The sequence below is a fragment of the Monocercomonoides exilis genome, assembly GCF_001643675.1.
Source record: "Monocercomonoides exilis strain PA203 chromosome Unknown scaffold54-601524, whole genome shotgun sequence".
Taxonomy (NCBI): domain Eukaryota; phylum Preaxostyla; order Oxymonadida; family Polymastigidae; genus Monocercomonoides; species Monocercomonoides exilis.
The window spans coordinates 229,420-243,728 of record NW_027150599.1 but is presented as its reverse complement, the minus strand read 5'-3'; the positions used below and the strand labels follow the sequence as shown (position 1 = coordinate 243,728).

General features: G+C 30.8%; 3 protein-coding genes across 3 annotated transcripts; 1 reads left to right on the top strand and 2 right to left on the bottom strand.

Moving 5' to 3' along the window:
* The first annotated feature begins 11 nt into the window (after positions 1 to 11).
* Positions 12 to 1,519, top strand: MONOS_12637 (uncharacterized protein). Its single transcript, XM_067865272.1, has 4 exons — positions 12 to 275; positions 339 to 719; positions 795 to 920; positions 998 to 1,519. The coding sequence occupies exons 1-4, from the start codon at positions 24 to 26 to the stop codon at positions 1,112 to 1,114; spliced, it is 876 nt and encodes a 291-aa protein (XP_067720347.1). The 5' UTR covers positions 12 to 23; the 3' UTR covers positions 1,115 to 1,519.
* Positions 1,520 to 11,552: 10,033 nt separating this feature from the next.
* Positions 11,553 to 13,340, bottom strand: MONOS_15635 (uncharacterized protein; the record flags this gene model as incomplete). The annotated part of the gene is made up of 4 exons (XM_067868525.1): positions 11,553 to 11,922; positions 12,028 to 12,830; positions 12,903 to 13,285; positions 13,334 to 13,340. 4 exons carry the CDS (start codon positions 13,338 to 13,340, stop codon positions 11,553 to 11,555), a joined length of 1,563 nt encoding a protein of 520 aa, XP_067720346.1.
* Positions 13,341 to 13,508: 168 nt separating this feature from the next.
* MONOS_15634 (uncharacterized protein) lies at positions 13,509 to 13,979 on the bottom strand (the record flags this gene model as incomplete). Its single annotated transcript, XM_067868524.1, has 1 exon — positions 13,509 to 13,979. One exon carries the CDS (start codon positions 13,977 to 13,979, stop codon positions 13,509 to 13,511), a length of 471 nt encoding a protein of 156 aa, XP_067720345.1.
* Positions 13,980 to 14,309: the final 330 nt, after the last annotated feature.

Genomic DNA, 14,309 nt, shown 5'->3' with positions numbered 1-14,309 from the left:
AATATATATTTAAGATCAAATTAATGTCGGAACAAAACCAGGTTGCCTTTCCGGATGAACTTCGATTACCTTCGTTCATTGAGAAAATACGTCCATATTTAACAAGAGAAGCAGGGGAGATGCTTGTTAAGATTGTGCAACAGTATAGGGCCGGTGGAATATCTATTGAAGATTTTGAGAGAAGTATAGGAGCAATCGTTGGCGAAGAAACTGAAACGTTTATCCTTATACAACTGCTGCTTCAGTTCGAGCAAATACCAGGACAAACGCAAGATGTATGCAGTTTAATTTTCATTTGAAGTTTATTTTTGAGATTAAAATTATAAAATATTCTTCAGATTGCTATTACGCATGATGTTATTAAGGAAATCGAATCATACACTATTTCCGTTTTGAAAACAGTCAAAGAAGCGTTTAAAGCTGTAAGAGCGCAAAGAAAAAAGGAAAGAGAAGATCAAAAAGAAAGAAATGAACTTCGTCGTCAGAACGAAAAAAATCGAAGGAAAATTGAAGAAGAAAAAGAAAGGTTAGAAGACGTTGATCGAGATGATGAAGAAGTTTTTGAAAAGAAAAAAAAAGTTCAAACTCTTCAATTTGATTCAATTATTGAACCGATTTTGCTGAAGTCAAAATTTTCGCAAATCCAACAAGATGTCGAAGAATCTAATGGAATGAGAATTCTTCCATCAATGTATGGATTTATCAGTGAAGTTGTTAAGGTTTGTTGAATTTTTTTTATTTCACAATATGAAGAGTTAATTCATTTTGAATAATAAAATAAACGTATTTATCAGGATCATTTGAATAATCTTATACTTGAATTGTTTTCGGTTGCGTCATATCGAAAGGAACTTGATCCCACAACGGAAAAGACTTATGAATTGCTGATAAAAGAGAAGGATTTGTGTTATTTATCGGAGGTTTGTTTCAAAAAATATTCGTTATTCAAATAGACTTATTATTATTATTATTGTTATTATTTGATAAAAACAACTAGACTGCCCCTTCTTTTTCTATTCCAAGTGTACAAATGCCCCGCTTGAAGCCCACTTCCTTTAATGAAATCTTTCCTCCAATTGAGAGCATTTTAGGAGATTTGTCGAGCATTTCTTGAAATCATACAAATGGAGAAGGGAATTTATTTCATTGAGAAAGAAGTGTATTTTATTTGCGAAAAATGAAATTAGTGAGTAATTATATCAGTGTGTTTGCAACGGAATCGAGCTGTTTTATTGAAACATTTGGAACTGTCAAAAATAAGATGAAAAGGTTGAATTTGATTTTCGCATTTTCGTCATTATTTGTCTATTGGTGAATATTTAAAAGAGCAAGGTTGTAACAAGTAAGTGTATTTAATGACTTTTTGAAAAAATTGTGTGCTTTGTGTTGTTTTAATTGTACTTTGCATTTGTTCGCTTTTTTTGGTGATTTGTAAATTTGAAAGGATATTCTTGAAATTATGGATGCTATTTCTAATTATTTAACTTTATTATTTGAAGAAGAATCAGTGAAAAAAAAAGGTGAAGTGTAATATAATGGGTACGAGTTTTTCTATTAAAAAATTAACAAATAATTACAATTTTGGAACAATATGTTTTTTAAAGTCATTCATTGTTTTCAAAATAATACGATGAATCATTCGAAATGAGTGATAAAAAGAAAAAAATAAATATTCTAATTTAAATATTTGTGAGTTACAAGTTGCAAAAGAGTTGCCACCATCACCAAAATGATCACCATTCGTTTCATTGCTTGATAAATCTATGTCTGCGGATATGTTGTTCGTATCATCTTCATCCAATAAAATATTATCTTTCTCATCTTCTTTAATTTTCTGAAATTGTTCGAATGTTTTGAACCGCTTTGATTTATTGAACCTTATCAACTTTTCATGCACTTTTTTTAACAAAATTTGAGAAATAATCTTGAAGAAACTTATGGTGAAGTCCTGATTTGGAAAAAATGATTTCATACGGTGCCACATGCCTTCGAATGAACTTGTGCAAACTTCTGTCGTTGGATCTCAAAAGTTTTTTTCATGAGAAGCAATCTCATATTGATAGCCAAAACCTGATAATGCTTAGAAGGGAGCCCATTCATCATTCATAATTGTTGATTCTTGCAAAAATGTTTGGTTGAATTATTGATAGCAAGTGTAATTTTTTTCTCAATTGTCGATACAAAAATTTTTTTCAGAACTGTTCCATTTATTTTCTTCTCAATGGTTCCAAAAACACATTTCTGACGTTATGAGTTACTCTTTTGAACTTTCTTCTCCTTATAATGGCTTCATCGATTTCGACAATGATTCCAGAATCCCCAAAAATGATTGAATGCTCGATCAAAAATTTCGTCCTTGCGACTCCACAAATACTGTTCCAACAACCAATGCTTCCATATGATAAATCCAAAATATATTTTGCAGTTTTGTTTAGTGTCCCTAAGTCGAAACAAAAAATCAACAGCAGAATCTTTTCTAACCATATTTTATGAAGCTTGCAAACCAATGTTAAAAACAAAGATTTTTAAGATCTGCATTTTTTGAATTTACAATATGATGCATTTCCTCTCTTTTTGATGCACATGTTAAACACTGAATCTTTCCCACTAAATATTTTTCCAAAAACAATGTATTCAAAAACCAAATATTGCGATTCTTTTTCATTGAATAATCGTGACAAAATTGGTTTCAAATCACAAAAAAAAATTACAAATCCATTTAGAAGATTATTTTTGGAATCACAACTTTTTTCGGAGTGTTGATTTTTTTAAAGTTTAATTTCTCTGAAGAGGATTTATTTATTCGAAAGAAGAAATGAATTGTTATTGTTCAGAATGAAAATGTTTGAGAATTTATTCATGAAAAAAATATTTTTGAAAGGTGTTAAAACTATTCAGTGTTCCTTTATCAGCATTATAAGTGAACTCAAACCCAAAATTTTGATTAAAGAAAAAATGATTTTAGAAATAATCACACATATGTCCATTGATTGATATTCCTTTTCTGATTAATTATTATCATACAAATAATTCTCGAAAAAAAGTTGTTGTAAGATTAAAAAAGTTAAGAATTCGGTACAATTTTTTTTCTCAAACCATAGTAAGATCCATGCTTTTTCCAATTTATCAGTCGTCAAAATTTCTTCATCATTTGATAAAAACAATAAGAAAATCTTACACCACAATATTGCACAACCAATTTTTCAGATGAATACGTAATTGGCAATATCATTTGAGAAGCCATCCAAACAGAGCAGTTCGTATTATTATTATTCTTTTTTGAATCAAATAATAAAAAGATGGGGAAAAAAATAATAATACAAACACTATTGATGATGTTAAATTTATGTGGAGGAAAATACAGACTTTCAAGCGTTTTTTGCAAAAAATACAATAATTTGTTACATTAAACATTAATAGACTTTTTCAGATTTCAAAAAAAAGATGATATTCAGATCCGAAAGCAGGAATCGTTGAAATAATAACATCAAGTTTTCCAACTTTTCACGAATGCAAAAAAATGGACTGCTATTTATAGTGTTTTTTGACATATAAAAGTCAATAAAAAGAGCATTGTTTTTCAGTGGAAACTCATGAAGTGAAATATTTTCTCTTTGCCTCTGCGACACATTTTTTTCATGCAATTTGTCGGTCGAGAAATTATTCATCTGTCGAAACGATTAAAATGATTGTTTTTTCCCTTCTTTTGCAATTCATGAATATTACTGACTTTCCTTAACTTCACTGTTTATTTTTATTTTTTTTTATCCATAATAATAATTATATTTTATGTGTATTGAAAACAAATGAGAAATTTTTGAAAAAACTGGAGAAGATATATGAAAGGAATCAAAGAGATTGTTGTTTTTTTATAAAATGCAATGATTATGAATTGAAGTTTTTTGAGATGTCTGTGCTGCTGATGTGGATTTGATAAATAGCGATAATTATAACGTTGTTTTTATTATAGCTCGAAGAAAAACAACTCATGCATTAAAATTTTTCTATTCTTCTTCTTCCTCCTCTTCCTCTTCCATTTCACCAGTTCCTTTGCTTCCACCTGCCACAACACAGCCATCTTCCATTGACACTCAATTTCCATTTCATTCAACTTCATCACAGCATCTCGCATTGCATTCCACAACTCCATCTTTCGCATCACAAATGCCTTAACTTTTTCTTACTCCTCCTTCTCTTCCTTTTCTTCTCCTTCCTTTTCTTCTCCTTCTTTCTCTCTCTCTTTCTCTCTTTCTTTTCTTTTCTAACACAATTCTCCCAACTCTCCTCTTCCTCCTCCACCTCTTCCTCAAATCTTCCTTCATTTGCATCTCAAACATTTCCTCAGTAAAATCTGATGAAAATTGACTTTCGTATGCTTTCGATCGTTTTTGAGAAGAATTGTTTTTTATCTTAATCATTTTCTTCGAAACAATAAAGAAAATGCATATTTTTCTTTATCTTTTTCTTTTTTTCTTTTTTTGTATTGTTTTCTGTGTGAAAGAAGGAGAAGAAGAGGAAAAAAAAGAACAAATTTCTTTTAATAATTTTTTGTCTAACTCCTTTAACGATTTTTTCTTCTTTAATTTTATCATCATCATCTTTTTCCTCTTATTCTTCCATTTATTTCTCTCTTTTCTCATATTTGTTCTCTTTTCAAGAGGCATCAACGTGTAGAAGTGCGTCTGTCAATAGCCAAAAAGACGTTGTGAGAAGAGGTTTATTCGCTTTTTGCTGAAATGACTGATCATACGCTGAAACTTTTGCATATTTCCTTTTTTATTCAAAGAAGACAAAAAAAGTGTGTTGATATTTTTCTTATTGGATTTATTCTATTTATTCGATTATTAAACAAAAAAGCTATCATATGGTTCACCACGAGTGCTATTTGTGCAAACAGATCTTATTGTTCAACGTTTGTTGTTTTGCTAATTTGCATTTTTGTCCAAAAAATGATTGTTTCTTTTGTTTTTTCAGCCAATCTCCTTCATATGCAAGAATCAGAACAAACTTTCACATTAATTCCTCGCAAGATGCTCACAAAGCCCATCAAGGTTTAGCCTTCATATACAATCATCGAAGAGCGTAATGAATCTTTGTTGCATGTGGGTATCATATCTCCAGCGCATCGAGTGATTTTGAAGCAAACGATGAAGAAAGAATTGCTCGAGCAAAAAGACTTCATTGAAGCAGAGCCAGCAGAACTGGATCCTTCTCGAAAGAAAAAGAAAGCAGAAGAACAAAATGCTGATGAAAGCGGAGCTGAAAACATGGAAGAGTTTGAAGAAGACAGAAATCCAAAAGGAAGAAGTGGCAAGCTTTCATCAAAAAGCCAAGTGAAAAACAAAAAAACTGGGAAAATGAAGGCGAGCCAGTTGAAAGGGAAAAAACAGAAAAGAAAGAGAAGATGCCACGCAAAAGCAAAAAAAAACACATCAAGTTCTAATTTTGGAGCGGACGTTGAATCTGATAAAATCAGTTCTGGAAGAATCAGAAAAAGAAGAAATGAGAGAGAAGCAGAGGATTATCGACGCATTCACAAAGGAAAAAATTCAGAAGCAGAAAACATCAAAAAGCAATGAAAATAAGTAAGCAACTCAAAAGAAGAAGAAGAAGGGTGGGCAGATGAAAAAAACAAATTCTTATTTGAAGAGAAAGAAATCGAAGATAAAAGGAAGGATTTCATATGAGGGAAGCGACGAAGATGACGATGAAGATGAAGAAGAAGAAGACTGTAATGAAGACGAAGAAGATGATGATGGTGAGGATGAAAGCATTGATGACGTCGATGAAGGAGAAGAAGGAGAAGAAAAAGAGGAAGCAACGCTGAGTGAAGAGATTGAGAATGAAGATCTGTCAAAATCAAAATATGTTCCCTTTCTTGGTTCATCCTGGCTGGACCAGTGTTTTTGGGAGCGGAGCGACTTCTGCGAACAGCCCAGTATCACAGAGAAGGAGCAGACGAAAGAGAGGAACCAAGATTTCAACTTCTTGCACCCTCTCTCTTTCTCTTTTCCCTTCTTGTTATCGCGCTCTTCGTGCAGTTGTGACACAGCGCCCTCTCTTCTTCGGAAACCGCCTGGCGAATCCGATTGAAGTTGTACCGCTGACACTGAAATTTGAGAGAGAGTGTGTGAAGATGGATGCATCACTCGAAGAACAGATCAGAACAAAAGTGAATTTCATCAGACTAGCAGAAAATGGGATAGACAACGGTTTGTGCTTTTGAAGTGATTATGATTAATTAATCAATTAATTAACTACTTGCTTTTGTTTTTTATTTTTTTTTTTTGTTTATTTATAAATTTTTTTTCCCCCTTAGATGATCAGTCTTTCACTATCCTCTTCCCCATCCTTCATGTCTTCGTGCACAACACCCACAAAATGCTGTCTGAAAAGCCTATTTCGATTTTCTTGTAAAAGGGAAAGCTTCTTCGATGAAATGCAAAGTCGCTAAAAAGATGAACATTGTCAATCACTTCCCTCCTTCTAAAGCCAAAAAAAACATCTTTTGTTCGCTTTTGCTATCCGCACTCATTTTTGACTTTGTATTTTCTGCTCGAATTTGAGCTGCTCATTCCGATCTCTTTTCAGCGCCCACTTGTTTCAGACAGCTCTTTTTGCTCTTCGAAAGAGGGGAGATTTGAATATGAAGCGCCAAAAGTGATAATTCCAGACAAGGTGAAGAGGAAAGTGTGTGTCTGGTGGAATGAATTCAGGCTGTTTGATGCGAGTTCGGAGAGAGAGAGAGAGAGAGATAAAAAAGAGGAAGGAGACGAGGAAGATGAAGAAGAAGGATCGAGATGATGATGATGATGATGATGATGAAAATCACGATGATGAAAGCGATGAAGAAAAAGAAAAAGATGATAGTGAAGCATATAGCAAGCCAAGTTAATGTAAACTTTCGCGAAAGCAATCGAAAAAAACTCAAACAAAAAAGTACTTTAACTTCATCGTCCTCTTTTCTTCTTCTTCTTCTTCTTCCACTTCATCCTCTTCATCACATGATTTTTTTTAATCTTTTGTTTCTTCTTCCTCTTTTTCTCATTCTCGTTCTTCCCCCTTTCGCTTTCTCTCTTCTTTCAAACAATTTCTTTCCGACAAATGAGATGTTCTTCACTCCATCAGACTATTTTTTCATTTCAGCAACCTTCTTTTCTACTGTCCTCTTCGGCTTCGCATGCAGCTCCATCTGCTCCTTCATCACCATTGTTGTTTCCTAATATTCATGCCATCTCGCACACTCTCCAATAGAGCGACATTCCATTCTCTGGATAATACGAAATTTTCTGAACTTCGTTTCATTCACTTTTTGTGTTTAAAAAAAATATTCCTTCACTTTGATATTATCACCGTTTCATGTTTTAGAAAAAGAATCGCATCATACGGTTTTGTGCAAATTTGAACTTTGAACAAAATATTTTTACAATTATAAGGAATAATAACTGTCCACAATTAACCGCTTTATCGTTTCATAGAATTGCCACAACAATAAAATGTTATTTTTGAAACGATGATTAAATTTGAATTAAAAATCAAAACCAAAAAGAAAAAAAAAGAATTGTTTGAAATATTCAAAACGCCATTTCCTCTTTCAAATGATGAACAAAATGACTTGTTTGAAAATTACAAAATTGTTAACGAAATTAAACAAAATCATTAAACTTCAAAATAAGAAATCAAAGCAAGCATGATTCAAAAATGAAAAAAAGTGAAATCTTCAAGTGAGTGAAAGTGTCATAATAAATATAATTTGCAATTGTTAAAAAATCATTTATTTTCATTTTTATCTTTCAACTCAACTGATCTTTGTCGTTCGATAGATCCAAATAAAGATCTATCGATAACCCATTATAAAAATAATGATTTTTGAAAAAAAAATCAATGATTATTCATATCCATTTTAAATTATTAATATTTATCAATCAAAAAATATAGAAAAAGATTTCATTTTATATTTTTTGTATTAATAAAATAACATCAAAAATAAACATTTTCTAAATAATAAAAAATTAAACTTTACAAAATTGTCGGTCGAGTTGTCGAGTTGTATAAAAAATGTCTGTCGGTAGCATAGGCCTATATATATGGGTGATTCTTTTTGAAAAGTCACAAATGTTTAATTTTCTAATAAATTAAAAATTTCATATCTTGATCAAATTTAGGTTCCCGCTCATGCAACTTCACAGGAATGTGTTAAATAGCATTATCAAGATTTTGATTCCATGTCAGCAAAGTATGGTGCATGCAAACAGAAATTTGAACAAAATATGAAATTTTTGATTTATTTGAAAATTAAACATTTGCGACTTTTCAAAAAGAATTATCCATATATATATTATTTATGAAGAATGCGAATTGAACATTTATTATTCTAATTGTTTGACGTTTTTTTTCCATATTTTTTCGATTGTTTTTCACATTTCATTATTTTCTTCAAATAATTTGAAAAACTGAAATTTCTGAGCGATTCATTGTTTATTTGATATTTAAAGTGATGCGTATGAAAAGAAAAATACTTGTACTATGTCTTCATTTGGTAAAAACTTTGCGAAATATTGTTGCAGCAGTTGTATCAATCAATTCTTGATTCTATAATTTTTGCTCATTTCATTTTTGATTCAATCAAATATAGGGTGCAAATTATATCTTGACCTTAAAATTTTATCTCAACCCTATTTTTTTGAAACTTATTTTTGCTTTTTTGATTTGTAAAAAGGCTTAAAACAAAAACAAAATAAATAGACTTCAAGACATTTTTGTTTTTCAGAATTCTGTGGAAAATAATTTTAAAAATTTTATATACAAAAAATTGTTAAAATTTTTTTTATTTTAGTACCCAGATCAAAGACTTGCTGGCTTTGAAGCGAATATTTTATATGAAACGTTAAAAGCCACAACATCATAATTCTACACTCCTATATTATTATTATAACTTGTTTTTAACTTTTTCAATTTAATTTTTGACCTTTTTTTCTTATTTCACTGTTTTTGTTTAAAACACGATTTTTTATATAAACAAGTGTTTGTGTCAAATTTTAAAAAAAACGAAAAAAATACACAAAGTCTTAATTATCGTTTATTTGTATTAAGTTTTGAAATGAAAAAGAACTTTTCAAGAATATTAACTAAAAAGCAAGTACATATGATTTTTTTGTTATTTTAATTATCAACATATACAAATAAATAACTATTTTAACATACGAGAATCGTTTTATTTTAATAATGTTTATTTATCATTTCAATAAATTTAAAAACAAATTCATATTTGTCCTTAAAATCGTGTTTTTTGAAAAAATGTGTGAAATGAGAAAAAGTGTTAAAAAAACAAGAAAAAAAAGTTTTAAACAACAAAATCATGTAAAAAATAAACGATGTATTATGAAATGGAAGCTTAAAACTTCCGATTAAAAATATACACTGGAAAAGCAGCAAGTCAATGATCAAAACATAAAATTATCATAATCCTCGATCTTTATGTCAAATATGAAATTATCGAAAAATATTTCAGAATAAGAAAATAAGAACATTTCAAACATTTCTGGCTATTTTATATTTTAAACAAGCTTGTGTAAAGCTAAAAGCATGGAAAAAAAGAAAAAGGTCTAGATAAAATGATAGCCCTAACAAAAAATTTAAAACTGCAATGTGCTTTTATCTTATTTACAAACCAATTTAAGAATATAATTTATATGTAACATAAATATTCAGAAAACTTGAAATTTTCATATTTATTGATAAAAACGGTGAAATGCTAAAAAACAATCGAAAAAATAGTTAAAAACAAATAATATTCAGAACGGCAAAACTTCTATATGTCAAAAATTTTTTGAAAAGTTCCTTTTGTTTTGTTTTCAAATAAAGAAAATATTTCTTTTTATAATCAAATTTCTGTTCCCACTCACCAAATTTTCCTGTCAAGAAAATAAAATCTTAACAAGGGTATAATCTTTATTTTTGTGAAGTTTCATGAGAGAGAACAGAAATTTGATTAAAAAATGAAATTTTTATTTAATTTGAAAATTAAATATATGGAACTTTTCAAAAAAATTTAGACATATGTATGTTTCATGGTCTTACTGTTAAAAATAAACAAAAAAAGAAAGATAGTCCAAAGTGGACAAAACAAATGATCAAAAACAAATTTTGAAATATCAAGATCCTTATCAAAAACAAAAATTGAAAAATAATTATTTTTAAATTAACACTAAATTAGCTTGCAAACCAGGTGTGTTTTGATTTTTTTATTTCAAGTTTGTATGTAATGAGAAAAGCCAACATCAAAAAATGTCTGGATAAAAAAAATTTTCCGGATAAAAAACCACCCTATACAATTTAAATGTTATTGTTTTGTATTCATCTAACCCTTTTTTCCACGTCATTTTGGGGAAAGCGAAGTTTTCACTCAAACCACACATAATTTAAGATCAAACTCATTATCTAGGAGCAGGTTTGCTTTTTGCGTTAATAGATTCGCTCTATTGCGAATTGACACCTCGAAAAAATTATGATTTCAAATATTATCACCAATATATGAATTTTTAAAGAAAGACCAGGTTTTTGAAAAATACCCGGGTTTCTGAACGATGGTACAGTTTGTGCAAAAAATACCGGACATCGCAAAATATACAGGACAAGATCGATATCTCAACAACCGCAAGAAGAAAAATTCTGATAATTTTCCTCAATATTCATCTCATCAATGCAAACTCAATTGATATACAAGGTTTTCAAAATAGCTTCATTCGTCCTCAGAGAAATTTATTTTTAATATTTCGGAGAAACTGTATTTTGAGTTTCTCCGTGATTTCAATCATTAATTTTTTCTGAACATAAACGAGGAAGTTTTGAGAGTCACGTTTATCTAATGAGTTTGAATTAATGAGATATATTTTGAGGAAAATTATCAGAATTTTTCTTCTTGCGGTTGTTGAGATATCGATCTTGTCCGGTATATTTTGCGATGTCCGGTATTTTTTGCACAAACTGTACTTCTTATTTTGATCGTAAAATTGGAACAAACAATTTCATGCTTAATGGATGATGTGAAATAACTGTTTAATTCCTTTTTTATTTTGTTATGATCTGATTATCATTTTTTTGATTGAATCGAAAGAATTGTTTTTTTTTTTCAGTAATTGAATGGAAAATGACTCAACAAAGTTTATAAGTATTTTTCGAAAAGAAGTTACTGTTTATAAAAAACAACAACAAATGAATAACAATTTTTGAAATGAGTGTTTTGTAATTTTTGAGGATGTTGCTTTTTGATTTCTCAAAAGAGATAGTTAATTCTTCTCATTCAACAAAAATACAAATATTAAATTGCATCAACATTTATCAATAAAAAGATGAATTTGACGATTTTTTGTAGTTTTTATTGTGTTAATCAAGTGATAAATAACAAACAAGGGTAAAAATATCATTGAAAAAAACAATTAAACAAATTGAAAAAGAAATAAAAAAAACATGATAATAATATACAAATGAATACACTATGAAGAACAAGAACAAATGTTGTTTTTGAAAATAAATGATGGATCCCTTTAAAATCATTCATTCATTTCTTGTTCCTTTCCGTTATTCTCTTCATTTCTTGATTTCCTTTTCTTTACAACAACAACAACAATCACAATCACAACAACAGCTGCCACAACAACAACCATCGGCACAACAATAGCAACAATGATCCCTATTTTATTCTTTTTGTTTTGATCTTTCAGTTTCTCTTGTCTCACTTTCACATACTTCTCATACACATCCTCAGGCTCTGATTCTGCATCTTTTGCTCCCACAATCCAACCAACAGTGGAATCATCATAATCATTCGCAAACTCAAAGGCATCTTCTTGTTTGCAGAATTCTTCGAAGTCTGGGGCAATGATAAGCAGAGATGTTGTTTTCGAGCCAGCTGTGTTTGAGCTGTCAATCTCCAGGTTGTGTTCTGATGGGAGTTGCAGATTCGATGTTGCCTTGGGCATGTCAATGAATATTGCTCCTGATTTCCCTTCTGGTGCTGAACATGACTTGAATGAGCATTTGCTTGACCTTCCAATGGCCACTCTTGATTCTTCTGAACCGAGGGTGATATCCAACCCTGCTGCTGCTCCTTTCTCCGATTTCACTTCACTCATGTTCAATCCTTCGATTGAAACCTTCGAAGATGAATCACTCCCATCATTGATGCTGATTGCTGCTCCACTTTCCATATTCACTTTGTTGATGTCCATTCCACTCAATGACACTTCACTGGCTCCAGAAAATGAAAATGGTGATGATGAGAATGTCACAAATGAGGTTTCATCTGTGCATTTCACTGTGTCCATTTCCACACTTCCAGATGTCACACTCACAAGACTGCTTGCCAACGGGCTGTCTCCATCAGCATTTGAATTCATTCCTTCTTGTGATTGTGAACCAATTCTGACAAATCGACTTGTTGATATTTTCAATGATGTTGAACCTGATCCAGCGCTGATCAATGAGTCCCAATTCTTTTCTGTTGAAGAGAATTGGAAGGCCAAATACTTGAATTCCACGACATTCTGACAAGAAAAGAGAATTGATGAAACAGAAACATCACAATCAATGGAAACTTCTGTATTTCCCTCTCCATTGTCATTCACTCCTTCGAATGTTATTCCACTAGCTATGTCGAAACTTATTGCTTCTGCTTTGACTAGATCAGTTGTTTTGATAATGTCAATGAAACATTTCCCATTCTTTTCCAAGAAATCATAAGCATCATATATGCTGTTGATTGCCGAATTAACATCGATTCCATTTCCCTTCCCTCCTTTCTTCACAAATGCCCTTGTTATATTATCTAGCTTTAGAGGAGGAGGATCAAAATATAAACTTGTGAAATTATATTATTTTCTAGTGCTATTGTCATATCCAACAACATACCAAGAGTTATCTTTTCTTGTGTAATCAGCTGCAAAACTGTTCATCATTGAATCTGCAATATCTTTGAACAAAGAATCATTTTTCATTCGAATGAACAGCCCAATGTTTCTTTTTGACTCTCCTTCTCCACAAAAGCAATCCTGAAATACCAAGTTCCTTCCATTTGTTGGCCATTTCAGTTGAGATGCTGATTGAATGTTTGGCATTTCCAAATAGATTCCACCGGATTGGCCGCCAGTGCAACTGCAAGAGGTGAAAGATGTCACACCGACATCTCCTACTGTTAATGCGCTTTCACTGTTATTGTTATAAACTTCCAATGTTCCAAACATTTCTGTTTGACATTCAGTGAATGTGCAGTTATTCAGAGCAACATCTTATTTACTGGAACTTCCACAATATATATACACAATTGAGTAATCACTTGACATTTTATTCAAAGTCACATTCGTCAACAATGCATGATTTTGATCTCTTATCACGAAAACTGGATATGAAATGACCACATTGTGACTATCATCAGCACACTCAACATTATCCATAAATATATTACCGACTTCAAAAAGTACAAGATAATAATTAACTTTTGATCCAGATGATTATGTCAGAATAAATTGGCAATTTTTAATTGTTAGCTCCCCCTTGTATCCATGAATCAATGGAAATGTTCCACCACTACTCAAAATTTCAGGAAAATGGAATGCCAAAAAAGTGAATTCCACATTTTTTAGGCATGCGAAAAGATTTCCATTTGAATGCACATCACAATCTATTGCGACCATTGTGTTTCCATTTCCATCGCTGTGAATTCCTTCAATAGTTATTCCATAACTTTTGTTGAATGTAATTTTCTCAACTGAAAGAACTTTTTCATCAAAAACAACATAGATCTCACATGCTTCATCATCTCCAAGCAGATCATATGCACTTTTCAATGATTTCCTTTCCTTAACGATCTCAGTGCCACTTTTGTTGTTATCTCCTGTTTGCTTCACGAAAACTTCATAGATCTCTGCTGCATTCGCTGCTTGTGTAACTGACAATGTGAAAGTCAATAAAACAAAAAGCATGAAATTTGATGTTTCTTGATCAATATCACAAATGATCAACACATCCTTAATGCAAATGCAAACCGATTCAATAAATGGTTTTCTTCAATCCAAGATCGTTTGAAAAGTGATTTTTTATCTTTGGAAAAATACCTCAACAAATAAAAACTCAACTTGGAATAGTAACTGACGAAGGAATCGAAGCAAAAGTTAATACCTTGTATATATTCGATCAACCCACTTTTTCAGAGATGGTTTTAAAAATGTTTGAAAAAGTTGATCAAGACAAAGTGATTGATAAAGACAACTAAATAAAGAAAAATCATGAAAAAAAAATGTTTCACTATTGGT

Bases quoted from the DNA above. Each gene is read 5' to 3' on its own strand.
- MONOS_12637 (XM_067865272.1), top strand. From the start codon at position 24: ATGTCGGAACAAAACCAGGTTGCCTTTCCGGATGAACTTCGATTACCT. The intron at 720-794 runs GTTTGTTGAATT...CGTATTTATCAG, and splicing joins TTATCAGTGAAGTTGTTAAG to GATCATTTGAATAATCTTAT. The intron at 921-997 runs GTTTGTTTCAAA...AAAAACAACTAG, and splicing joins ATTTGTGTTATTTATCGGAG to ACTGCCCCTTCTTTTTCTAT.